General features: G+C 37.4%; 3 protein-coding genes across 5 annotated transcripts; 1 reads left to right on the top strand and 2 right to left on the bottom strand.

Moving 5' to 3' along the window:
- Positions 1 to 13,416: 13,416 nt before the first annotated feature.
- Positions 13,417 to 15,640, bottom strand: LOC138319290 (ADP-ribosylation factor-like). The gene is made up of 4 exons (XM_069262335.1): positions 15,121 to 15,640; positions 14,813 to 14,989; positions 14,083 to 14,220; positions 13,417 to 13,910 (listed from the first exon to the last, which is right to left on the bottom strand). Exons 1-4 carry the CDS (start codon positions 15,215 to 15,217, stop codon positions 13,747 to 13,749), a joined length of 576 nt encoding a protein of 191 aa, XP_069118436.1. The 5' UTR covers positions 15,218 to 15,640; the 3' UTR covers positions 13,417 to 13,746.
- A 136-nt stretch (positions 15,641 to 15,776) lies between these two features.
- On the bottom strand, positions 15,777 to 24,870 carry LOC138319292 (ADP-ribosylation factor-like). 3 transcript variants are annotated; one of them, XM_069262337.1, is made up of 5 exons: positions 24,744 to 24,870; positions 22,685 to 22,939; positions 21,962 to 22,138; positions 21,308 to 21,445; positions 15,777 to 16,142 (listed from the first exon to the last, which is right to left on the bottom strand). In XM_069262337.1, exons 2-5 carry the CDS (start codon positions 22,761 to 22,763, stop codon positions 15,991 to 15,993), a joined length of 546 nt encoding a protein of 181 aa, XP_069118438.1. In that variant the 5' UTR covers positions 22,764 to 22,939; positions 24,744 to 24,870; the 3' UTR covers positions 15,777 to 15,990. The 3 variants fall into 3 exon arrangements, with proteins under 3 accessions (XP_069118438.1, XP_069118437.1, XP_069118439.1); XM_069262336.1 differs by lacking the exon at positions 24,744 to 24,870 and adding an exon at positions 23,794 to 23,932; XM_069262338.1 differs by lacking the exons at positions 22,685 to 22,939; positions 24,744 to 24,870 and adding an exon at positions 23,794 to 24,616.
- LOC138319289 (uncharacterized) lies at positions 24,763 to 27,118 on the top strand. Its single transcript, XM_069262334.1, has 3 exons — positions 24,763 to 25,075; positions 25,914 to 26,057; positions 26,430 to 27,118. Exons 1-3 carry the CDS (start codon positions 24,763 to 24,765, stop codon positions 26,639 to 26,641), a joined length of 669 nt encoding a protein of 222 aa, XP_069118435.1. The 3' UTR covers positions 26,642 to 27,118.
- The last annotated feature ends 652 nt before the right edge of the window (positions 27,119 to 27,770 follow it).

Here is a 27,770-nt window from a genome sequence, read left to right as displayed (position 1 = left end):
GCCTCTATACCTATTTGCATGAACATAATGTTATATACATGTGATTTGTCAACAGGTTTGTTATACATAGTATGTTTTGATAAATCAATCTTTATGTAAGGAGGAAATAACCCTCCATCCATCTATTCATCCATCCATCCATCCGTTCATCTATCATCCATCCATTATCCATCCATCCATCCATCACCATCATCCATCCATCATCCATCCATTATCCATCCATCCATCCATCACCATCATCCATCCATCATCCATCCATCATCCATCCATCATCCATCCATCATCCATCACCATCATCCATCCATCCATCATCCATCCATTATCCATCCATCCATCCATCACCATCATCCATCCATCATCCATCCATTATCCATCCATCCATCCATCACCATCATCCATCCATCATCCATCCATTCATCCATCATCCATCCATCCATCACCATCATCCATCCATCACCATCATCCATCCATCACCATCATCCATCCATCACCATCATCCATCCATCCATCATCCATCCATCATCCATCCATCCATCACCATCATCCATCCATCACCATCATCCATCCATCCATCATCCATCCATCATCCATCCATCATCCATCCATCATCCATCCATCCATCCATCCATCATCCATCCATCATCCATCATCCATCCATCCATCCATCCATCATCCATCCATCACCATCCATCCATCATCCATCCATCACCATCATCCATCCATCCATCATCCATCCATCATCCATCCATCATCCATCCATCATCCATCCATCCATCATCGATCCATCATCCATCCATCATCCATCCATCATCCATCCATCCATCATCATCCATCCATCCATCACCATCATCCATCCATCCATCATCCATCCATCATCCATCCATCATCCATCCATCCATCATCCATCCATCCATCATCCATCATCCATCCATCATCCATCCATCATCCATCCATCATCCATCCATCCATCCATCCATCCATCATCCATCACCATCATCCATCCATCATCCATCCATCATCCATCCATCCATCCATCACCATCATCCATCCATCCATCCATCCATCCATCATACATCCATCATCCATCCATCCATCATCCATCCATCATCCATCCATCATCATCCATCCATCATCCATCCATCATCCATCCATCCCATCCATCACCATCATCCATCCATCCATCATCCATCCATTATCCATCCATCCATCCATCATCCATCATCCATCTATCCATCCATCCATCCATTCATCATCATCCATCCATCATCATCATCCATCCATCCATCCATCACCATCATCCATCCATCCATCATCCATCCATCATCCATCCATCCATCACCATCATCCATCCATCCATCCATCCATCCATCACCATCATCCATCCATCCATCATCCATCCATCACCATCATCCATCCATCACCATCATCCATCCATCCATCATCCATCCATCATCCATCCATCATCCATCCATTCATCCATCCATCACCATCATCCATCCATCACCATCATCCATCCATCTCCATCCATCATCCATCCATCATCCATCCATTCATCCAAAGAACAACCAATAATCAACAGGAAAGTAAGAAAGAAAAACCGTGTTTAGAAACAACAGTGTGTAGCAAGTGCATATTTAATGTCCAAGCCAAGTTTACATTTTATGCTCAAGCCAACTAAAAAAATAATGCATAGCCAATAATGTTCTTTGTAAAAAAATCCAAAGTTATGTAAACTTGTAAAACAATGGAATCATTTATAGTGTACGTAATCCCGACATGCTCATTGCAGCGTGCAGCGGACGACCATATCTCCAGGTATAGGACCACACGCCACGACCAATCGTCACTTAATCTGTCTCGTTACAGACCATGCACAGGCCAGATATTTAAAGTATAATGTTTCTTACATTTGCAAATATCAAGGTCGTATAAATATTATGAATAGATTTTTATACTATTTAGATCACGTTTCACAATCGTATCGACAAAGTCTATAATTGATTTGTGGTTGACGGTGCCCATATCGAGTTAATTACGTGACAGAAATATTTACCAAATAAAAGACAACAAGACATACTTCTCTTGATCATCTTATTTCAGCGATGTCCAAATACTTCTAGAAGGTCCTGTCAAATGTAAGATCAATTTTCACATTTTATGTTAAAGCTTTGAAAGCTTTTTCTCTACAATTCTCCATACGTAGAAAATTAAGCAGACTATTTTTTGCCTGACGAATTCCACATGATTGTATGGACACTATTTTTTGCCTGACGAATTCCACATGGTTGTATGGACACTATTTTTTGCCTGACGAATTCCACATGGTTGTATGGACACTATTTTTTGCCTGACGAATTCCACATGGTTGTATGGACCTTTAAGTACAGTGGTGTTGTTAATAGGTCAAAGTTCACCATACCTATTCTTCTAACCTGCCTTCCCTACAACCAACCACCAAAGAAAACAGCAAAGTGTGCAAGAGAGACTGACAAATAGTGTGGCGTGGAGTAAATCACGAACAATGCTTAAAAGAAAACACTTTCGAAGAGAACATCATATGGATGTCAAAGCAAAATGGAAACATAATTTGAATATCAAATTTACACTAAAACATGCTACCAAGCCAGTTAAAGATGAGTTCTTGGATGTTTGCGTTCAATTTTCGTTCTCCGCAAACATGCTTTAATTATTTTGTTATTATTTATTTTGTATAGAATATGAGAATAAAGTTATGAGCTGAGTGTGTTATAATACCAACATGGAAAGTGACATGCAGTATAAATGATTTACTATCAATGGATCAGGTTGTATTTATAATGGATTAGAAATAATATTATGCTGTAATATATATAAGAGAATACTGTTTATTTAAATGAAGAAATGAAGAGATGAGATACATTGGATGTAGAAATGAAGAGATGAGATATATTGGAGGTAGAAATGAAGAAATGAGATGTATTGGATGTAGAAATGAAGAAATGAGATGTATTGGATGTGGAAATGAAGAGACGAGATACATTGAATTTGGAAATGAAGAGATGAGATACATTGAATTTGGAAATGAAGATATGAGATACATTGGATTTGGAAATGAATAGATGAGATATATTGGATGTAGAAATGAATAGATGAGATATATTGGATGTAGAAATGAAGAGATAAGATATATATGAGAAAATGAAGAAATGAGATGTATTGGATGTGGAAATGAAGAGACGAGATACATTGGATTTGGAAATGAAGAGATGAGATACATTGAATTTGGAAATGAAGATATGAGATACATTGGATTTGGAAATGAATAGATGAGATATATTGGATGTAGAAATGAATAGATGAGATATATTGGATGTAGAAATGAAGAGATAAGATATATTGAGGGTAGAAATGAAGAAATGAGATGTATTGGATGTGGAAATGAAGAGATGAGATACATTGGATTTGGAAATGAATAGATGAGATATATTGGATGTAGAAATGAATAGATGAGATATATTGGATGTAGAAATGAAGAGATAAGATATATTGGATGTATAAATGAAGAGACGAGATACATTGAATGTAGAAATGAAGAGATGAGATATATTGGAGGTAGAAATGAAGAAATGAGATATATTGGATGTAGAAATGAAGAGATGAGATACATTGGATGTAGAAATGAAGAGATGAGATACATTGAATGAAGAAAGAAGAAATGAGATGTATTGGATGTCCACAAAGGGAAATGGAAAATGAAGAGATGAGATACATTGGATTTGGAAATGAATAGATGAGAGATAGATGTATTGAATTTGGAAATGAAGATATGAGATACATTGGATTTGGAAATGAATAGATGAGATATATTGGATGTAGAAATGAATAGATGAGATATATTGAATGTAGAAATGAAGAGATAAGATATATTGGATGTAGAAATGAAGAGATGAGATATATTGGATGTGGAAATGAAGATATGAGATATATTGGAAAGGCCAAGGTTACGGAGAGGAGGAAACAGAAATCTGTCCACAAATGTCACGAGTATAGAATTAGATCGTTAGAGATTTGTCACGAGTGTAGAATTAGATCGTTAGAGATTTGTCACGAGTGTAGAATTAACTCGTTAGAGATTTGTCACGAGTGTAGAATTAGCTCGTTAGATATTTGTCACGAGTGTAGAATTAACTCGTTAGAGATTTGTCACGAGTGTAGAATTAGATCGTTAGAGATTTGTCACGAGTGTAGAATTAGATCGTTAGAGATTTGTCACGAGTGTAGAATTAGCTCGTTAGAGATTTGTCACGAGTGTAGAATTAACTCGTTAGAGATTTGTCACGAGTGTAGAATTAGCTCGTTAGATATTTGTCACGAGCTCGTTAGATATTTGTCACGAGTGTAGAATTAGCTCGTTAGAGATTTGTCACGAGTGTAGAATTAACTCGTTAGATATTTGTCACGAGCGTAGAATTAGCTCATTAGATATTTGTCACGAGTTCAGAATTAACTCAAGAGATATTTGCCACGAGTGTAGAATTAGCTCGTTAGAGATTTGTCACGAGTGTAGAATTAGCTCGTTAGAGATTTGTCACGCGTGTAGAATTAGCTCGATAGATACGAATATGAATTAGCTCGAAGAGATTTGTTACGATATAATTAGCTCGTTAGAGATTTGTTACGAGAGTAGAATTAGCTCGTTAGATTTATCACGAGTGTAGATTAGCTCGTTAGATATTTGTCACGAGTGTAGAATTAGCTCGTTAGAGATTTGTCACGAGTGTAGAATTAGCTCGTTAGATATTTGTCACGAGTGTAGAATTAGCTCGTTAGGGATTTGTCACGAGTGTAGAATTAGCTCGATAGATATTTGTCACGAATGAGAATAAGGTCGTTAGATATTTGTCACGAGTGTAGAATCAGCTCGTTAGATATTTGTCACGAGTGTAGAATTAGCTCGATAGATATTTGTCACGAATGAGAATAAGGTCGTTAGAGATTTGTCACGAGTGTAGAATTAGCTCGTTAGATATTTGTCACGAGTGTAGGATTAGCTCGTCAGATATTTGTCACGAGTGTAGAATTAACTCGTTAGAGATTTGTCACGAGTGTAGAATTAGATCGTTAGAGATTTGTCACGAGTGTAGAATTAGCTCGTTAGATATTTTTCACGAGTGTAGAATTAGCTCGTTAGAAATTTGTCACAGGTGTAGAATTAACCCGTTAGATATTTGTCACGAGTGTAGAATTAGATCGTTAGAGATTTGTCAGGAGTGTAGAATTAGGTCGTTAGATATTTGTCACGAATGTAAAATTAGCTCGTTAGAGATTTGTCACGAGTGTAGAATTAGCTCGATATATTTGTCACGAGTGTACAATTAGCTCGATAGAGATTTGAGGATGAGAAGAATGCATATAAGGACAGATACGATTGATTGGTAAAGATATTCATGTGGCGACGATGTCCAAGCAGTCAAAGTTTGAGACTATCATTAAAACCCGGGATCAGATTGGAATATTGGCAAAAGTCCCAGACAGTTTTAGCAAGTCGATTACATTATTAGAGATTAATTGGAATGAAAGCAATATCGTGGATTTTTTTTTACATTTAAAACATTTAATTGGCGAGACCACCCAACATGTTACTGATTTCCTTGTAACAGTTTGACCTACCATTGCATCTGTTATTGGGGATCATCTGTTTCAAAAGCATAGTCAACTCAAGGTCAAATAAGTAAGAAAGGTCAGATAAGAGATATTACACAAGGTCTTCAGGTATTGTCTAAACTAATCAATATTAACTTCATGTGGTTGTATTTCTAAATTAACGCATGTCCTAAAACAAAGATTATCATTCGAAATTCTGAATACACACGATTAAAAATGTCTCCTTAATTTGAATAGCATGTTATTTAAAACTGTCATCAGAGGGATCGAAAACATGGTAAGACTAGAAAAAAACTGATGACGGAAATTGATTACGTCTAGACACAGTGTTATCGGCCCAATGTGTAGGCAAGGGCATACCAAATGAAGTCTGTTAAATATAGGTATCACTATTATACCGCATTACACTGTATTTAATTCGATGATAAAATTGCATGGATCTAGCTGTAGAAGCAGATATGTAAATCAATGTGAATCTTTATTTTGTAAACAAAAACGTAAATAATACTCACTGTGTCTCAGGAAAACACTGATCGAGAATGAGATTTTGTTTAAGTAAAGATGTTAACGAACTTGTAAATGTCTCCGTATTTTAAAAACAATATTCGATGTTTAATGCACCTTTATAACGCATGGCGCCTATTAGACCTGGTACGAACACAGGTAGTACAGTGTACAGCGCCCGATACTATCAACTGTCCACCCAGGCTACAAAACGCCACCCATAGGCACCATATACAGTCTGTCAAGTACTCTACAGCAGAAACGTCACCATAGCGTGAACATGTCAATTTCAAAAAGTTAACATTTATACATAAAAAAACCATCACGCTGAAACTAATGGAAATTAATTAGTGTTACTGTCGTGTCCGCCCGATGTCATCTGTTTGTCTGTGTAATGGGATTGTGGTCACTCACGCATGCAAACGTTTTTATCCTTCATTTAATTATTAACATACTAATTAGAATTGACAAAGTAACAATATGTAGATATTTCGATTCACCTTGTCACATTTTATTGTTAATGAGTTTGAATTCGTGTGTGCCCCACTGTCCTCCTGTGAGGGACCTTCATTAATGTTGATAGGCTTCTGATGCTGATCATAACACTTAGATGAAGATAATAAATAACTGCATCATAAAAAAACTTAAATTGTCTTATAGTTTCTATAACCGTAATTTAGGGTACCGGTGATATCGTAACGCTATGGAGCGGACTGATATCACGAGGAGGTCAGTTGGTACAGGATTGCGTGTTGATGAAAGACAAGATCTTGACATAAAAAACAAAAATAACATTTTAGAGACAAGATAATTGACAGGGTAGATTAAGCTATTTCCTTCGTACGTCGGCAGATCTGGCATTTTTGATTAAAGGTTGATAAAGACGAACAATTTAACAAGTGTTTGTGTTTTCGTGAGTGTGAGAGTTGCCTATACTACGTTACATTTGATGTATTGTTTGGTGCACGAACTGAAGGACAATTCATAATGAAAAAGTTCGTAAGTATGCACCTCGCGACCGCTGTACGCTAAGTGATGACACTATAGGGCGGACATATTGATGTCGTTGAGGCTCCAATCTTGGCTGGACAAAACAGAGATGCACACTTTTCTTTACAAAATCGATTTTCTTATTGCGATATTAACACATCAAACTTATGTATTAAATAACGAAACTGAGCGATTTAGGCGTTTTCAAAATTCCAGTTGTCACTTTTTCCATTCCGTTTTGAAACTCATCGACTTCTTCCATAATTTAGTTTTCGTATCAGATGTAATGGAAATCGAAATCACGGAACTGAGATGTTGATTAATAGATGAAAGTGCCTGAAAAAGTCTTGATTTCAATATTTACCACATTTATCAACATTTATCATTCCGTTTCCTGTGTGCCATGAAGTCTGCCGTAACTGGTTCTAACAAAGGTATTCTGTACGATACACTCCCCGAAACCCTTTGCGGATCTCACATCAATTCCTGCTGGATCAGTTATTTGAAAAAAACCCTCGTATCATTGATCTATGGATTGAGTGAATGACAGCGCGCCTTGAAAAGTAACATGTTTGATGCGACTGATTTAAAAATTCCAAAAATTGACGTATTTGTGAGATATTTGTTTATTAGTTTTTGTGTCTCGTGCTTCAGTGTGTCCGATTTTGACACGAAATAGAAAACAAGAGGCCCATGGGCCTTAACTGTCACCTGAGTTAGAATACATAATGAGGACGGATATGGATGTTAAAATGCTATATCTTAGGCTAATAATTCTAATCAAGTTTGACTAATTTCCTATGAAAATTGGGCAAATAATGTTCACAAATATGTTTTTCCTATATAAACTAAAGTAAACTTGACCCCTCTCCAGGGGGTAACGTAAGACCCCAAGGTCATATAATTCACAGTTTTTATAAAACACCTGAAGACCTTTCCATCTATAATTATTTGATTCTACTATATCCAGAATTTTAGAAGATTTTTGAAGTTTTAGCCTATTTGACCCTATTTTAGCCCCGCCCCTCTACCCCCAGGGGGTCAGCCAGGACCAATGTGGATATGATATTAAAATGCTATCTCAGGCTAATAATTCTAACCAAGTTTGACTCATTTCCTATGAAAATTCAGCAAAAAATGCTCTTTAATGTGTTTTCCTATATAAACTATAGTAAACTTGACCCCCTCCCCTAGGGGAAACAGGAGATCCCAGGGTCATATAATTTACAATTTTTATAAACAAACTTTAAGACCTTTTTATCTATAAAGTGTATTTGATTATACCATTTCCAGAATTTTAAAAGAATATTTTTGAAGTTTTAGCCTATTTGACCTTTTTTAGCCCCGCCCCTCTGCCCCCAGGGGGTCGGCCTGGACCAATATGGATATGATATTAAAATGCTATCTCAGGCTAATAATTCTAACCAAGTTTGACTCGTTTCAAATGAAAATTGAACAAAAAATGCTCATAAATGTGTTTTCCCTATATAAACTATAGTAAACTTGACCCCCTCCCCAGGGGGAAATGTGAGACCCCAGGGTCATATAATTCACAATTTTTGTAAAGGACCTTAAGACCTTTCTATTTATGAAAAGTATTTGTTTCTACCATTTCCAGAATTTCAGAAGAAGATTTTTGAAGTTTTAGCCTATTTGACCCTTTTTTAGCCCCGCCCCTCTGCCCCCAGGGGGTCGGCCAGAACCAATGTGGATATGATATTAAAATGCTATCTCAGGCTAATAATTTTAACCAAGTTTGACTTGTTTCCAATGAAAATTGAACAGAAAATGCTCATAAATGTGTTTTCCCTATATAAACTATAGAAAACTTGACCCCCTCCCCAGGGGGAAACGTTAGACCCCAGAGTCATATAATTCACAATTTTTGTAAAGGACCTTAAGACCTTTCTATTTATGAAAAGTATTTGATTCTACCATTTCCAGAATTTCAGAAGAAGATTTTTGAAGTTTTAGCCTATTTGACCCCTTTTGACCCCGCCCCTAAGGCCCCTGGGGGTCAGTCATAGAAAATTTGTTAATAGGATTAAATGGCCATCTCATACTGATAATTCTGACAACATTTGACTCATTTCCTATTACAAATGACCAAATAATGCGCAAAAAAGTGTTTTCTCAATATAAAGTATAGTAAACTTAACCCCCTCCCCAGGGGGAAACTAGAGACCCCAGGGTCATATAATTCACAATTTTTGTAAAGGACCTTAAGACCTTTCTATCTATGAAGAGTATTTGATTCTACCACATCTGTGAGTAGAGAAGAAGATTTTTGAAATTTTACTCAATTTTACCCCTTTTGGCCCCTCCCACAGTCCCATGGGGGGTGGAGACCATATTATTCACAATTTTGATTGGCCTTATGCCTTAGAAGGTTTGTGCAAAATTTCATTGAAATTGCTTCAGCAGTTTTGGAGAAGAAGTCGAAAATGTAAATTGTTTACGGACATACGACGCACGACGCACGACGACGGACAAAAGGCGATTAGAATAGGTCACTTGAGACTTCGTCTCAGGTGACCTAAAAACGTGTATATTTTGTTTAACTTTGTGAAAAATAATTATCGTTCCTATTTGTTTGGAGAACAACGTATCTAACTGCATGCACTTGACTTAGCTGCTCTGAGTATGTGAAAATAGTAAACATACTGTAAACCTTCTTGACTTCGCCTCACTGGTCAATGCCAGCATTTCTGTTGTTGACATGTAGAAAGCGCGTTTTCTTTGGTCGGCTGAACCTTACCGCATCCGATTGGAATTAGAAAACAAGAACTTAACTTTTGATGCGAGATCCACCAAGGGTTTTGGGCAGAATATCGTACTGAACATTCTTGGCTAACCAAGTTGGACTGGTTATTGGTTACAACCCACTTTGGGAAAGCGCACTTTGAAAAATCATTTGAAAGAGCGTTATATGGTTCACGTTCAACGCACAATGATTTGTTTAAAGATTTTATTTTACGTAATACGATACAATTCAACGCACTTTGAAAACAAAGTTGTTACATGTATAATTCGACTCTCATCACTTTAATACTATGAAATTTAAGAAACTGGCAAGTGCATTCTTTTTTAAGTGGGCTGCAACATAGCTATAATACATCTTATCGCCATCAATCTTTTGTGACTGCATCCGCATTTGATTGAGGTGTTCTAATTCATTATTTCTTTAAAGCGAGGATTGCACACAGCCCAAGGGCCACTAGATGCTCTCCTTGACACATATGACAATACAATATATACATGACAATACATTAGAATAACGCACACACTCTCACTCACACAAACATTTTGTGACAAAAAAAGAGAGAGGGAAGAGGGAGAAAGAAATAGAGAGAGAAGAAAGTGAGACAGACAGAGAGAGAGAGAGAGACAGGCGAAAGAGAGGGAGATAGCGATGCAAATGCAGAGGGGAGGGGGATTGGAGTGTAAAGAAATAATTATCTAGAATCTTTTGGAGTCGATGATATATTCGAAAACGGAATAGAAAATAATTTTGTTTGATGAATCGGTATTATCTTCAGAGCCATGTAATAAAATTGTGACTAAGATATCAGGTATGAGATTAATGATAAGGTCAGGATTGACATTTGGAGCCAGCTCTGTAAAAGTATTTTGAATTAGTTTTGTACGTGGGATTATAAATCTAGGACATAATAAAAAGAAGTGTTTTTTATTCCCAGGAGAGTCTACATATCAATCACAATATTTATTTGGTGTCAATTTGTAAGAAAATCTATGCTTGTTGAGGGCACTGAGGCCCATTCTTAATCTACAATGATTGATTTTACCTTTTCCATGCCAATACGTATTTAGTGGATTTGATTTTGGAGTCGAAAGTTTTAATAGTGCTTGTGAAAAAGAGTTAAGAGTGGGTTTATTCCTTATGTGTTCGGGAAGATTGTTCCAGTCTCTAATAGCTTTTGGAAAGAAAAATTGGTGATAGAATATTTTTTGGAAGGAACTGGAAGTAGTGTATTAGAATTTCTGAAATTGTAGTTTGGAGTGCAATGTGAAAGAAGTGGACAGAGCGATTTCAAATATGGAGGAACGAGATCATGTTTAATTTTAAATAACATTTTAAGTCTAAATTACTTCCTTCTATCACTTAGTAGCATATACAAAACTTTTAACTGAGCTTGGCTGGTGTTACCTTATACCCCCATGTACAGATTAAATTAGAGCAGCCCGTCGCTGGACACTTTCAATAAGGTCGAATTCATGCTGATTGCAGTTAGCAAATAGTATGCAACCATACTCCAGGATAGATCTTACCATAGATTTATATAGCTTTTCAAGACCGACACGTGGTATTATGTACGATAATGACTGTATTTTTTTTTGTATATTTTATTAGCCTTTGCTACAATATCAGATATATGCACATGCCAGCTTAGGTTTCCAGATAATGATAAGACAAGATGTTTGTGTGTGTTGATTGATCGTGATATTATTGAGCTGAAGATCAGGGTTGTTTAGAGTGCGCGTTTTGGTGAATATGACAAGTTCAGTTCGTTGTATTAAAACTTACTAACCAACGCTTTGCCCAATTTCAGAGAGAAGAAAGATCAGTATTTAACTTATTAATACAGTCTGGGTTATTAATTTCTGAGGGAGAGAAGTGTCGTCTGCAAATAAATTGATGTCAGAAAGAATCCCTACATTAATGTCATTAACGTTTTAAAAAATAGTAAAGGGCCAAGTATAGAGCCCTGTGGGACACCTGAGTTGGTATACCTACGTTCTGATGATTGACCATCTAAAACAGTTTGATTTCCATTTGTAAGATAGCTTTTAAGCCAATTAAGTAGATTTCCTTTAATACCAATATTCTCTACTTTATATATAAGATCTTTATGCCATACCTTATCAAACGCCTTGGAAACGTCTAAAAAGACGGAACATACATCTTTTCCGTCATCAATACTTTTGTAAATTTGTGAGTAATCTTTAACAACTGGTTAATTGTAGAATCTTTTTTTTTAAACCTTAATCAGAAGATTGTTTACCTCGAGAAAGTTATAAATGCGTTTATAGTCTATTTCTTCGAGACATTTTGAGATATTTGATAAGAGTGATAGAGGACGGCAATTTGTCACATCTTGTTTGGTGCCTTTCTTGTGGATACACCTGAGCTGTTTTCCATATGGTTGGAAAGCAACCCGATCTAAGGAAAACATGAAAAATATGAGACCAGATTTGATACAGTGATTCTGAACAATGTTTCAATATAAAATTCCCTCTGCCGTCAGGACCAGATGATTTATTTGTGTTCAAGTATTTAAAAATATTACGCACACTTCTGAATTAGTTTCGATATTGGTGATACGAGGAATTTCAACATTTTCATCATTAGAAGGTAGTACTGGTTTTCCAACGTTGTCATGAATTGTACACTGGTCAGAGAAGTATTTATCAAATAATTCTGCTTTTTCGTTATCGTCATTAATCAAAATGTTGTTTTCGTTTAAAGGAGGAATTAAGTGAGTTTTCCCGAGAATTGATTTGGTGATAGACCAGAATCTTTTGTTTGTGTTGCTGTTAGTGAGTTTAGTTAATGTTGTTTCATTGTATCAATTTTAATGCTTCTCGTTTAAGACGATTTGCTTCTCTTCGGGCCACTTGATATCTTAACTTTTCGTAATTTTTTTGGCACGCTGAAATAGCTTTAAAAACCTGTCTCTACATCGAAATGCTTTCCTGACTTCGTTTGTAAGCCAAGGTTTATCACGAGGACGGATCGTAACTTTTTTTTGACTTATAATGAATGATTTACAGGTGTCAATAATAAATTTATTTACGTTTGTAATGATGTCATCTAGTTGATCAAATAAACAAAAAAAAAAAAAAAAAAAAAAAAAAAAAAATATGTCGATGTGTGCAGAGATAAAAGCATCATTCAGATCTGCAATATCCGCTGTTTTATAACCCCATGTAGTTCTTTCGTATGGCTATTGTCGGGGTACTTTGTACTTATAGTGTACTACAATGATCGAGATCGCAGAGCGGGGAATTAACTCCGTGATTTACAACAAAATGTGGTTTATCAACAAAAATTAGATCAAGTATGTAGGCAGATGTATTTGTAATGTGAGTTGGTTGGTCTATTATTTGGTACATGTTATTTTGTTTAGATATGTTCAAGTATGATTTAGGTATTATTCCTTGTGATCTTTACCAGTCTCCATACAAATAAATAATATTCCTTTTGCATTATTCCGTAATATAATATTGTTCTGTATGAATAGCACATGGCACATTAGATTATATTGCATCGCGTTTATTTATAATAATGGTACTACAAAAGAATGAGTAACAAAAGTCAACTTTGAAAAACAAATTGCACCTTTCCACTCGCACGCTACAATCTGTACGTAACGTAAACTTTTTCTGTTCGCCTCCTATAGCTTCTCTGTCATCCATGTGAGGCTGTAATTCACGGAGTCCTGCATACGCGAACTTGTCTTGCCGTGAGCCGTGTCTTTGTCGTACGCAGGGAGTTGTGTCCCTTATTGTCGCACAGACTTGTGGGAATATGTCCGTCCACGACACGTTCCATTGACTAGTTAACACAGATTGCCAACATCCCGTTCATTATGTATGTTGTCTCTTGAATTCCTTTACAAGTCTACCGAGTTCAGTCACAGCCTCATAAATACCCTCCCCTGAAGGAGCACAACAGGCCTGTATATGCCATTTCCGGTTTCGCAAGGAACGCAAATCCATCGCATCAATTATTGCGGATGGTTTCATTGCATCTGAAAAAGAAAGAAAACCGTTACATCTCTGCGAAATTTTACATTGCTTTGAATCAGTCTTTAAATTAACATAAACACAATTACTGTTTTTATGGGTTACAAATTGGTAATTGTTTCAAGTGGTCTTCACATTGCGGGGTCATCAAAAGGGTTTGATATCCTAAACACTTACTAGGCATGTCTCGTTTGTTGGCTATGACCACTATCGGACAACTGGCAGGCATTTCCGCACTGTTCAAGATCCCAAACAGTTCTTCCTTGGCTTCAGCTATTCTGTGTGTGTCGGAACTGTCAACCACGTAGACCAGACCTGGAAGGTAATATACATAGTGTTAATCAAGTCTGGTACAAAAAAGACCTAATATATATATATAATAAATAAATGTTGAATATCCTTGTGATGGAATTTAAAAAGAAAAACCAAAACTAAAACAAAACTGCGACGATCTCTCACGTTTCCCCAGCTGCCGCTGTTCTTCAGGAGATGTTTATTGTTTATTGAATAAACATCTGAACAGCGGCAGCTGGGAAAACGTTAGATCGATCACAGATTTGTTTTAGTTTTGTTAAACAAAACTAAAACAAATCTGCGATCGATCTCTAACGTTATGCATATAAAAACAAAGAAAAAAGTACCGTGTCCATGTATAGTTGTATATATAAAAATTAAAACTCAACGACCTTCCTCCAGTACTTTCGCCATTTCATTTCATTTCAGAAGAACCATCATGAAATGGCGAAAGTACTAGAGGAAGGTCGTTGAGTTTTATTATATATATATATAAATATATATAGTAGATAGATATTCTAGTTCCTTTATGGTGGTGAGACAGCTTATAGTAAAAAGAGAGACAACTCTTGTTTATCTGAAAGACGGTACGTAGTGTATTTAAAATATTTACCTTCGGTGCCACTATAGTAGTGTTTCCACAGCTGCCGGATGCGGTCCTGACCGCCCACGTCCCATACAGTAAAGGTCACACCCTTACAGGGGGTCACGGTCTCCACATTAAAACCCAAGGTCGGGATAGAGGATACCACTTCGTTCACCTTCAGTTTATACAAAATTGTTGTCTTTCCTGTAACAGAAAATGTGATGTCAATAGGTACACGATCTATGTCTATCCGTTGAATCTAGATTTGAACTCGTTGTATTCGGCAGTATTTTTTACGAATTTTATCGATCTCTCGAATACAAAAAATAGCTTACCTGCATTATCAAGACCAAGCATTATTATCTTGGAGGGATCTTCCTCCCCAAATGCGGACGAGAGTGTGTCGTATAATGTTGACAGCCACAGACCCATGGTGATATTGTAGAGGTTTATTATCCTGTAATACCCATACCTGTCCCAGGGCCTTTATATAGGTTTGTATTGGTGACATGATTTTACCAACGTGGTCGTATTTACATCGGGAACAGGTAGGGGATTCCACGTTGGAGAAAATGACGTCATTGAGGAAAGCCCCAGCAACCAAAACACGTGATACAAATAGTCCGCTTATGGTCCACATGTCTACATAAGGGTTTAAATACATGCGATCGATGCGAAACTAAGAACGTGTATACATGTGTATTTACAATAGCGGGTAGTCATTCGGGTATATAACATGGTTCTATACAAATTAACTGTCACATGTTTCAGATAGAGTATTAAAAGGCGACTTCCGATTGGTCTCGTATACAAAGAATGGTTAGTTTGCGATAGTCAGCAAGTAAAGATATATTTCTCCAGTCACTGTGTTAAGACAATAGTTAGCTCTTCTTAGAACAGGTTGTATAAGGTACGATATCATATATACTTTCCATGACTAAAATGTCTTTTTAGTTAGAGTGACAAAAGACAAGAAACTATGGAGACGCAATCATAGGAAAATATATTTTAATTAGATGTGTACAGTTGTCAGTGTGAGTTGTATAATCATTCGATATGTTGGCGCCATGTTTCATGTATACGCGTTTACACACCGGTTACTGTAGCATTGAGCAGTTTACCACGTTAGAATACAAATATGATTCCGGTTCAGTGACAAATTCTATGCGCTCGTTATTAAGTGAAAGAAATGTTGTTATGAGTGGTCACTTTCGTTCCTTGATTAGCTTGCCGAGCTCCTGAAATGCCTGTCCGATTCCCTCCCCTGTCACTGCACTGGAGGTGTGCACATTCCATTTCCGGTTACGCAATGAGTGCAGATTCATTGTGTCAACGATTTCTGAAGTATTCACGGCATCTTTAATCACAAAAGGAGAAATAAGGGTTAATAAGAACAATTGCCGCTTATTTTAATATATAAATATATATATTTTATGGTATGTTTTTGAGTAGGCATGTCGTTTAGTAACAGACTGGGTAGGCATGTCGTTTAGTAACAGACTGAGTAGGTATGTCGTTAGTAACAGACTGGGTAGGTATGTCGTTTAGAAATAGACTGGGTAGGCATGTCGTTAGTAACAGACTGAGTAGGTTTGTCGTTTAGTAACAGACTGAGTAGATATGTCGTTTAGTAACAGACTGAGTAGGTATGTCGTTTAGTAACAGACTGAGTAGGTATGTCGTTTAGTAACAGACTAGGTAGATATGTCGTTTAGTAACAGACTGAGTAGATATGTCGTTTAGTAGCAGACTGAGTAGGTATGTCGTTTAGTAACAGACTGAGTAGGTATGTCGTTAGTAACAGGACTGAGTAGATATGTCGTTTAGTAACAGGACTGAGTAGATATGTCGTTTAGTAACAGACTGGGTAAATATGTCGTTTAGTAACAGGACTGAGTAGGTATGTCGTTTAGTAACAGACTAGGTAGGCATGTCGTTTAGTAACAGGACTGAGTAGGTATGTCGTTTAGTAACAGACTAGGTAGATATGTCGTTTAGTAACAGACTGAGTAGATATGTCGTTTAGTAACAGACTGAGTAGGCATGTCGTTTAGTAACAGACTGAGTAGATATGTCGTTTAGTAACAGGACTGAGTAGGCATGTCGTTTAGTAACAGACTGAGTAGATATGTCGTTTAGTAACAGGACTGAGTAGATATGTCGTTTAGTAACAGACTGTGTAGGTATGTCGTTTAGTAACAGGACTGAGTAGGTATGTCGTTAGTAACAGGACTGAGTAGGTATGTCGTTAGTAACAGACTAGGTAGGTATGTCGTTTAGTAACAGACTGAGTAGGTATGTCGTTTAGTAACAGACTAGGTAGGTATGTCGTTTAGTAACAGACTGCGTAGGTTTGTCGTTTAGTAACAGGACTGAGTAGGTTTGTCGTTTAGTAACAGACTGGGTAGGTATGTCGTTTAGTAACAGACTGAGTAGGTATGTCGTTTAGTAACAGACTGAGTAGGTATGTCGTTTAGTAACAGGACTGAGTAGGTTTGTCGTTTAGTAACAGACTAGGTAGGTATGTCGTTTAGTAACAGACTGCGTAGGTTTGTCGTTTAGTAACAGGACTGAGTAGGTTTGTCGTTTAGTAACAGACTGGGTAGGTATGTCGTTTAGTAACAGACTGAGTAGGTTTGTCGTTTAGTAACAGACTAGGTAGGTATGTCGTTTAGTAACAGACTGAGTAGGTATGTCGTTTAGTAACAGACTAGGTAGGTATGTCGTTTAGTAACAGACTGAGTAGGTATGTCGTTTAGTAACAGACTGAGTAGGTATGTCGTTTAGTAACAGACTGAGTAGGTATGTCGTTTAGTAACAGACTGAGTAGGTATGTCGTTTAGTAACAGGACTGAGTAGGTATGTCGTTTAGTAACAGACTGAGTAGGTATGTCGTTTAGTAACAGACTAGGTAGGTATGTCGTTTAGTAACAGAACTGAGTAGGTATGTCGTTTAGTAACAGGACTGAGTAGGTATGTCGTTTAGTAACAGACTGAGTAGGTATGTCGTTTAGTAACAGACTGGGTAGGTATGTCGTTTAGTAACAGACTGAGTAGATATGTCGTTTAGTAACAGGACTGAGTAGGTTTGTCGTTTAGTAACAGACTGAGTAGGTATGTCGTTAGTAACAGACTGAGTAGATATGTCGTTTAGTAACAGACTAGGTAGATATGTCGTTAATAACAGGACTGAGTAGGTTTGTCGTTTAGTAACAGACTGAGTAGGTATGTCGTTTAGTAACAGACTGAGTAGGTATGTCGTTTAGTAACAGACTGAGTAGGTATGTCGTTTAGTAACAGACTGAGTAGGTATGTCGTTTAGTAACAGACTAGGTAGGTATATCGTTTAGTAACAGGACTGAGTAGGTATGTCGTTTAGTAACAGACTGGGTAGGTATGTCGTTTAGTAACAGACTGAGTAGGTATGTCGTTTAGTAACAGGACTGAGTAGGTATGTCCGTTTAGTAACAGACTGAGTAGGTATGTCGTTTAGTAACAGACTGAGTAGGTATGTCGTTTAGTAACAGACTGGGTAGGTATGTCGTTTAGTAACAGACTGAGTAGGTATGTCGTTAGTAACAGGACTGAGTAGGTTTGTCGTTTAGTAACAGACTGAGTAGGTATGTCGTTTAGTAACAGACTGAGTAGGTATGTCGTTTAGTAACAGACTGAGTAGGTATGTCGTTTAGTAACAGACTGAGTAGGTATGTCGTTTAGTAACAGACTGAGTAGGTATGTCGTTTAGTAACAGACTGAGTAGGTATGTCGTTTAGTAACAGGACTGAGTAGGTATGTCGTTTAGTAACAGACTGAGTAGGTATGTCGTTTAGTAACAGACTAGGTAGGTATGTCGTTTAGTAACAGACTGAGTAGGTATGTCGTTTAGTAACAGACTGAGTAGGTATGTCGTTTAGTAACAGACTGAGTAGGTATGTCGTTTAGTAACAGACTGAGTAGGTATGTCGTTAGTAACAGACTGAGTAGGTATGTCGTTTAGTAACAGACTAGGTAGGTATGTCGTTTAGTAACAGACTGGGTAGGTATGTCGTTTAGTAACAGACTAGGTAGGTATGTCGTTTAGTAACAGACTGAGTAGGTATGTCGTTTAGTAACAGACTGAGTAGGTATGTCGTTTAGTAACAGACTGAGTAGGTATGTCGTTAGTAACAGACTGAGTAGGTATGTCGTTTAGTAACAGACTGAGTAGGTATGTCGTTTAGTAACAGACTGAGTAGGTATGTCGTTTAGTAACAGACTGAGTAGGTATGTCGTTAGTAACAGACTAGGTAGGTATGTCGTTTAGTAACAGACTGAGTAGGTATGTCGTTTAGTAACAGACTGAGTAGGTATGTCGTTTAGTAACAGACTGAGTAGGTATGTCGTTTAGTAACAGACTGGTAGGTATGTCGTTTAGTAACAGACTGAGTAGTATTGTTTAGTACAGACTGGTAGGTATGTCGTTAGTACAGACTGGTAGGTATGTCGTTAGTAACAGACTGGTAGGTATGTCGTTAAGTAACAGACTGGGTAGGTATGTCGTTTAGTAACAGACTGGGTAGGTATGTCGTTAGTACAGACTGGGTAGGTATGTCGTTTAGTAACAGACTGGTAGGTATGTCGTTTAGTAACAGACTGAGTAGGTATGTCGTTTAGTAACAGACTGAGTAGGTATGTCGTTAGTAACAGACTGGGTAGGTATGTCGTTAGTACAGACTGGGTAGGTATGTCGTTTAGTAACAGACTGAGTAGGTATGTCGTTTAGTAACAGACTGGGTAGGTATGTCGTTTAGTAACAGACTGAGTAGGTATGTCGTTTAGTAACAGACTGGGTAGGTATGTCGTTTAGTAACAGACTGAGTAGGTATGTCGTTTAGTAACAGACTGGTAGGTATGTCGTTAAGTAACAGACTGGGTAGGTATGTCGTTAGTACACAGACTAGGTAGGTATGTTGTTAGTAACAGACTAGGTAGGTATGTCGTTTAGTAACAGACTGAGTAGGTTTGTCGTTTAGTAACAGACTGAGTAGGTATGTCGTTTAGTAACAGACTAGGTAGGTATGTCGTTTAGTAACAGACTGAGTAGGTATGTCGTTTAGTAACAGACTGAGTAGGTATGTCGTTTAGTAACAGACTGAGTAGGTATGTCGTTTAGTAACAGACTGAGTAGGTATGTCGTTTAGTAACAGACTGAGTAGGTATGTCGTTTAGTAACAGACTGAGTAGGTATGTCGTTTAGTAACAGACTGAGTAGGTATGTCGTTTAGTAACAGACTGAGTAGGTATGTCGTTTAGTAACAGACTGAGTAGGTATGTCGTTTAGTAACAGACTGAGTAGGTATGTCGTTAAGTTACAGACTAGGTAGGTATGTTGTTAGTAACAGACTAGGTAGGTATGTCGTTTAGTAACAGACTGAGTAGGTATGTCGTTTAGTAACAGACTGAGTAGGTATGTCGTTAGTAACAGACTAGGTAGGTATGTCGTTTAGTAACAGACTGAGTAGGTATGTCGTTTAGTAACAGACTGAGTAGGTATGTCGTTAAGTTACAGACTAGGTAGGTATGTCGTTAGTAACAGACTGGGTAGGTATGTCGTTTAGTAACAGACTGAGTAGGTATGTCGTTAAGTAACAGACTGGGTAGGTATGTCGTTAAGTTAAGACTGGGTAGGTATGTCGTTTAGTTAACAGACTGGGTAGGTATGTCGTTAAGTTACAGACTGGGTAGGTATGTCGTTAAGTTACAGACTGGGTAGGTATGTCGTTAAGTAACAGACTGAGTAGGTATGTCGTTTAGTAACAGACTGAGTAGGTATGTCGTTTAGTAACAGACTGGGTAGGTATGTCGTTTAGTAACAGACTGGGTAGGTATGTCGTTTAGTAACAGACTGAGTAGGTATGTCGTTAAGTAACAGACTGAGTAGGTATGTCGTTTAGTAACAGACTGAGTAGGTATGTCGTTTAGTAACAGACTGAGTAGGTATGTCGTTAAGTTACAGACTGGGTAGGTATGTCGTTAAGTTATAGACTGGGTCGGCATGTCGTTTAGTAACAGACTGAGTAGGTATGTCGTTTAGTAACAGACTGGGTAGGTATGTCGTTTAGTTTAGTAACAGACTGAGTAGGTATGTCGTTTAGTAACAGACTGGGTAGGTATGTCGTTTAGTAACAGACTGAGTAGGTATGTCGTTTAGTAACAGACTGGGTAGGTATGTCGTTTAGTTACAGACTGGGTAGGTATGTCGTTAAGTAACAGACTGGGTAGGTATGTCGTTTAGTAACAGACTGAGTAGGTATGTCGTTTAGTAACAGACTGGGTAGGTATGTCGTTTAGTAACAGACTGAGTAGGTATGTCGTTTAGTAACAGACTGGGTAGGTATGTCGTTAGTAACAGACTGAGTAGGTATGTCGTTTAGTAACATACCTGCATATCGTTTGTCTAGGATAAGTAACAGAAGTGACAAGATTGGCGTTCGACACATTGTATAAAATTATTGGATCTGTCGTTTTGATAACAATCCTTACTATGTTTGTCGTTTTTGTTGGCAATGACAACGACTGGACAATTACGAGACATATCTGGGTTCTCCAGGACACGAAATAGCTCTTCTGCGGCTTCAGGCAGTCTCTCTTTGTCCGTGCTATCAACCACGTAGACCAGACCTTGGGAGAAAAGGTCGAAACAGGGCTGTAGTGATGTTGTGAGTGAGTGGTTCTTCGCTGTTAATGTTATCATTTATTTATGGAATTCCTTTTGATTTTGTTGGGTTATGAGGGAATAATGAGCACGCGTAAATCATGTAAACGTGCCAAAAAGCTCATAAGTTAAAAAAACCCATCGGAATGAATGCAACATATGTGGATGTCTTATGATCATTGGTATAGTATATCGCTGTCGTAGGTATAAAAATTGACAGAGATATTTTAGTCTGCTATTAAAGAGAGATAACTGCATAAGTTGTTAATGTTTTATTTTTATTGTTTGATACATGTAACGTTATCTTTACTAAGCAATCGATCCTTTTATGTAGATATAAAAATGCAAATAAAATGAATTTAATATAAAAGCAAAATTGATAATGGATTTTGTATTAACGTGCTCTGACAGATAAGGAACATCACTTTTACAGTGTACCTCTGGGGTATTTTTAAGAATATTCGATGAATGCTATGTTATACCTTGTGTTCCGGCGAAGTAGTGCCTCCAGAGAGCCCGGACCTGACGCTGGCCGCCTACATCCCACACCGTCAGTGTAATACCTTTACCTATAGCGACGGTCTCCACATTGAAACCCACGGTCAGTGTGGTGGATACAACATCTCCAAGTTTCAGTCGGTACAGGATAGCGGTCTTCCCTGTCGGAATGAGAAAGCTGGTAAAATGTGATCCCAGGTGCATCATGCCGCTGACGATATCATCAGCGATAAATGATATGGAGAAAAAATGGGAGGTACAAGGGCATAGAAAATTCCCTGGAGATATATTGAACGAGGTAGGAGAGTTATAGTCCAGCAATCTGTAATTTAGTGCCTGTGTTTTTACCAAGTTTTCTTTCTTTTATTGAAAAAAAAAAAAATTTGTAACTGAAATATTAAATTTGTAGTAGCAGAATGAACAAACCCATAATATATATAAATCAAATGAATAGTCCCTTTTCTATCGTAAAAAGTATGATAATTTGATTTTTACAGATATTTGATCTAGACCCCTAAAATTCGTAACAAGAATCAAGGACGTATAAAAATCCCTGCAAGAATACTGGCCTAGATTGTTTATAATCTTACGAGGTCGATAATACACAAGTTTGTGTTCTATTATGTATACACGTGGCCCAACTTCATTAGGCCTTAACCCTGTGGCGAGTAAGCTATCGAGTGGTAAAGCATTGTCCCGTGACTTACCTGCGTTGTCAAGACCAAGCATTAGGATTTTGACGGATTCATCACCTCCGCCGCATAACTTAGCCACTTGCTGACCCATAGTGATTTAGTTTAACATGACAATGTCTTCATCTTTTTTCTTCTTTTGCTTCCACCAAGTTTGCATGGCCTTACATTCGTCCAAATAAGCCTTAGCAACAGCGATACTTGTAAACATTACCTGTTAAGCGGTGTAATAAATACAGCCCGGGAACGCTAAGACACGGGATTCGCTCTCTATATTAGAAATAAACGTGACACGATTATTCAATTAAAAAAAGTAATCTTACACCACGTGTTTCGTTGTTATAGGGGAGTTAATTATATCAAGGATTTATAAGTTATATACGTCCTTGATTATATTGACACGGTCAAGCTTTGCGGACGATTAAAAACAAAACTTGTGAAAGATAAAAAGAATTCGAATAACCCTCAGAAACATGTGCCTGTGTGTTAATTATCAATCATTCCTATTGAAGGGCCACTACCTTTCCGGAACGGCTTTTAGTTTTTAAAATGGGAATGTAAAACGAGATCGATAATTTTGTAGAGTCGCAAAAGTTATTAACTTACCGTTAATACTACATGTATCATCACCATCTGAACAATTTGATGAAAATAAATAAAATGTTAATTTTCATAACGCGGGTCGTCTTATGTTTCCCGCCGTCATACTAAATACCGCGCGGTAGTTGACTATCACTGCGCCAGACGGCAAAACAGCGAAATGTCTTTCCACTGTTATCATATATTACGCAGGAAATCGTGCATACCTCAGCTTAGGCCATCGGTATATATTTTCTGGTGTTATTAATGTTTTTAAGAAACATTTATGGTTTGCTCTGGAAAGGTAGTGGGCCTTTAACTAAAACTGAAAAATAGTAAATACTTTATTTGCTTGAGAGTTAAATGAGAACCACACTGTTGTGGATTCCTGACCATTCTGCTGTTACCACCAGTGACTAGAGTAGGCCTAGATACTAAATTGCTTTATGGATAACAATAAACAACATTCTTTTAAATCGATAAAACACAATGCTTGTAAATTAGATTAAATCAATCAGACTTTAACTTGGAAAACTTAGAGGTACCACTTTCCATCCTCGATATTCCAGGGGTTACTATTAGACTGGTTCCCGCCTCAGTTACCTCCCTTGCGTACGCTTCACTGAGGACCGGTAGCGAGTAGCCATCTTGAGTGAGAATTTAACTCCAGAGTAGTGCGCATCAATTCTGCGCATGATATGTCATCATGGAGACGGCTTCTTCCGTTAAGAGAAAATATAACGTCATTAACGTCGTTCCTATGAACACACTAAACTCTGTTAGCACGAAATGATTTCAAAACTTAATATCTTATTTAATTTTGTTTATATATCGTTCAAATAAATTATTTATTCTTTACGTTAAGATCCGTCGCTTCGTGCGTAAAGGGGTTTCCCACGTCTAAAAAAGTGATACCAGCGAACCGGATATGTAGATTGACCAATCAAAAAAATCATCATGGTTACCCGCTACCGGTCCCTAGTGAGCGGAGCGCAGCCTGGCGGAGAGTAGAGAACTAAGGGAAGGGAACCAGTCTAGGGTTACTATGTCGTAATATTACGGCAGTGATAATAACCCCTGAAGTATCGAGGATAATTCACTTTCATATTATTCTGAAAAATAGCACGACACTCTTCAATTGACATGATCCCAGTTGGTTACCTTTTGAAAATATTGTTTTCTCGTGATCACCCCCAAAATGGAATACATGAATGCACAACTTTAGAACAGGGAAAATAGAAAGCACTTGGGAACTAGGCGTCTTTCGGTCATGTAATGCAGAACTATGGTCAAAGTCGGAAGGACGGACGGAACATGGACGAATGGCGATTTGGAAAACTCCCCAATCTGAGAATGGGCTTAAAATGTTTTGACCGTTTCTCGCCCATCCGCCCTGTAAAATATGTAAATGACTAACACAGGTTAAGGGTGGTCGTTATTAAAAACGAATTTAAGACATTCCCGACACTTGACAACAGGAACTATAAGGACATACTTTCAGCGCTCGCCTCGGTATGACATCATCAGACATAGTTGTAGGCAAATCAACAGGAAATCCCTCCCACGTCAACAGTGACTATAGAACGCGAGTCTGTTTCAGCCCGGACGGTGTTACGTCTTCATCTCACAAACGTTCCGCCATGTTGGTGATACCTTTCTACATTAAACTGGCATTGGGCTTCCTGGTGGCTGGTTTTGTTTTCCACCTTATCGGGTTTACGACGCCCTACTGGACAGCGTACGACACGATCTATGGATCCGTCAACAGAGGCATCTGGACGATCTGCAGCGATAACAGATTAGGACACTCATGTGGCTCTTACTCAGGTATCATCACATGGAAAGCATTATTACCTTTATTTCCTGCAAAATGAAGAGTATATAATGATAATATATGAAATAACATGTGATTGTTATGGTAACAGAAAATCAACACGCAATGTACTAATATGTACAATATCAAACAATAGCACACGATATACAATCATCTACTAGAGTATTATAAATCGAATACTACTAATAGTAATACGCATGTAAAACCTCTGACTTAACCATTCCGAGTAAAGCTACAGAACCCAAACATGGTATTATATTTATTCGCTATATTTAAATGAAATGATAAAAAAGCGAACGCGCAAATAATTTTTACTTTTAACAGTAGCTTTTCGGGAATAGCTTGAGGCCATATAGTTGAGCTTTTTCCCTCTTTTTTTGTCCTTTTTGTTTTAGGCCAAAAAATTGTCTGTTTAGGGTTTCATTGGTAAGAAAAATAGGGTCGGCACGTTTCTTTTTTTTAAGTGTCTTTCACTCTAAAATAATGACCGGAACCGAAGTCTGAAATCGAAATCGCGACTTTTATTTTTTTTTGCGTAGAAAAGTGGAAAAATATTAGGGTCGGGTAACTCTAAACAGAAATAATTTTCTGTTTGGCCTTATGAAACCTACCAGCCAGCAAGGCGGAAACCGCATAAGAAATTAGGCACAAAATCTTCCTGAAAAGTTAAGCTTTTGAGGAGCTCTCAACTAAACTATTTTATTATTCCTAGTCTAATGTAAGAGGCCATATAATCGTAGCTTTTTAAATCGCATGATAGAAAAAAAAAGTTTAACTGAAATGTGTTCCTTATATATACTTGTATAACTGATGTGCTGATGTTGTGTTTAGCTAACACTGCCATCAGCGCTGTCCGGGCCTTCGAGGTGCTAGCCTTCCTTATGTTCATCGCCATTGTCGTGCTGCTATTCATCTACCTGAGTACACTAAGGACCAACCTCCAGCTCGCCAGCGTCGTCTGTACCTTTATTCTGGGTGAGTGTTTACGAGACGTAAAGGCTAATGAAAAGCCACCAATGTTTTTTCCCCTTATTATTATTTTTGTTTTGTTTTAATTATTGTTAATCCGGTAACTATTATTTTCCCTTTAATTTGCATGTGCATTCAAATTCAAATTTAGTTTATAATTTCCCTTACAGATGAATTAAAGTTTCTTCCTTAATTGTTGTACGATTGATTTTATGTTACAGTGGCGTTTATGTTAAGTATAATCAATTTTATGTGTACAGTGGCGTTTATGTTAAAATATAATTCATTTTGTGTTTACAGTGGCGTTTATGTTAAATATGATTCATTTTGTGTTTACAGTGGCGTTTATGTTAAATATGATTCATTTTGTGTTTACAGTGGCGTTTATTGTATTGGGTGCTATAATCTACGCCTCCGAGAGTAGCAATCTCAACTGGTCCTTTGCTCTCTGTATTATCGGAGCTATCCTCGCTTTCATTGCTGGAATTTTGCTCATCGTATACCGCATGCGTGGGATTACCATGGTAACAGGTGGCACTGCCACAGCACGCACAACTAGAACAGTCACCACCACCGTTACGGTTCGGTAAACACGAGTTGCAATGACACTAGTACTAATGCTTATTTTATGTCAGTGCAAATACTATAAATGACATTGATGGCTCATTTCCCATTTGTTCTGTAGAACGTGGTGGTAATTGTGCTCAAATTCATATTTTTGTCTACGACGTTTAGTTACTATCTACATAATTTTCAAATGTTGGATGTAAGTTATCAACGGTACCATATACCATCGGAAGCTCATTCATACACATTGTTCGTATGTTATGTAAGTTATCAACGGTACCATATACCATCGGAAGCTCATTCATACACATTGTTCGTATGTGATGTAAGTTATCAACGGTACCACATACCACCGGAAGCTCATTCATACACATTGTTCATATGTTATGTAAATTATCAACGGTACCATATACCACCGGAAGCTCATTCATACACATTGTTCATATGTGACCACTGTTGACACAGAACCATAGAAATTAAACAACGATTTAATAGCTTTATTTAATGTTGGCTTGTTCTTTGTTATCTAATCCGTGAGAGTGGTATTAAGCTCGATTCACCAACTGGGTGTCATTATTTCCTAATCCACCAATCAGAAGAGGGTTGACAACTATAATTGGGACTAATTCACGCCCCGTAACGTTTGTGCGCGACTAACATCTCCAGTAGTCGATTGAAGATATATACCGATGTCTGATATAGGTCGATTGAGGATATATACCGATGTCTGATGGGTCAATTGAGGATATATACCGACGTCTGATTAGTTGATTCAGTATATATACCGATGTCTGATTAGTCGATTGATGATATACACCTATATCTGAAAGGTCGATTGAGGACATATACCAGAAACATATATAGATATTGGCAACATCGCCATTTTTACGATTGGCAGATGTACTTCTGTATGTCCCAAGGGGCTTTAAGATAAACTCTAAAATAGTTAAATACAGCAGTATAACTTTGATATGTTATAAAAGTTTAGTAATTTTCAGATGGTTTGAGTATGATTTTGGAAAGAAAAATAATATTTTAACTTACATGTTAATAAAACAAAATGCACTTCCTGTTTTGAATGCCTGATTTTCGAAATTTTTTTGCCTGAAGTTGCTCATTTTCATACTTTCAAAAATCATCTTAAATAACGTC

The sequence above is a fragment of the Argopecten irradians genome, chromosome 3, assembly GCF_041381155.1.
Source record: "Argopecten irradians isolate NY chromosome 3, Ai_NY, whole genome shotgun sequence".
NCBI lineage: Eukaryota > Metazoa > Mollusca > Bivalvia > Pectinida > Pectinidae > Argopecten > Argopecten irradians.
This window is presented reverse-complemented; position numbering and strand designations above follow the sequence as displayed.

Excerpts from the sequence above, each read along its gene's own strand:
- LOC138319292 (XM_069262337.1), bottom strand. The coding sequence starts at position 22,763 with ATGGGTCAGCAAGTGGCTAAGTTATGCGGCGGAGGTGATGAATCCGTC. Across the intron at positions 22,139-22,684 it reads GCTTGGTCTTGACAACGCAG|GGAAGACCGCTATCCTGTAC; the intron begins GTAAGTCACGGG and ends TCATTCCGACAG. Across the intron at positions 21,446-21,961 it reads CTACTTCGCCGGAACACAAG|GTCTGGTCTACGTGGTTGAT; the intron begins GTATAACATAGC and ends TTTTCTCCCAAG.
- LOC138319290 (XM_069262335.1), bottom strand. The coding sequence starts at position 15,217 with ATGGGTCTGTGGCTGTCAACATTATACGACACACTCTCGTCCGCATTT. Across the intron at positions 14,990-15,120 it reads GCTTGGTCTTGATAATGCAG|GAAAGACAACAATTTTGTAT; the intron begins GTAAGCTATTTT and ends TTTCTGTTACAG. Across the intron at positions 14,221-14,812 it reads CTACTATAGTGGCACCGAAG|GTCTGGTCTACGTGGTTGAC; the intron begins GTAAATATTTTA and ends ATTACCTTCCAG.
- LOC138319289 (XM_069262334.1), top strand. The coding sequence starts at position 24,763 with ATGACATCATCAGACATAGTTGTAGGCAAATCAACAGGAAATCCCTCC. Across the intron at positions 25,076-25,913 it reads CTCATGTGGCTCTTACTCAG|CTAACACTGCCATCAGCGCT; the intron begins GTATCATCACAT and ends TGTTGTGTTTAG. Across the intron at positions 26,058-26,429 it reads CGTCTGTACCTTTATTCTGG|TGGCGTTTATTGTATTGGGT; the intron begins GTGAGTGTTTAC and ends TTGTGTTTACAG.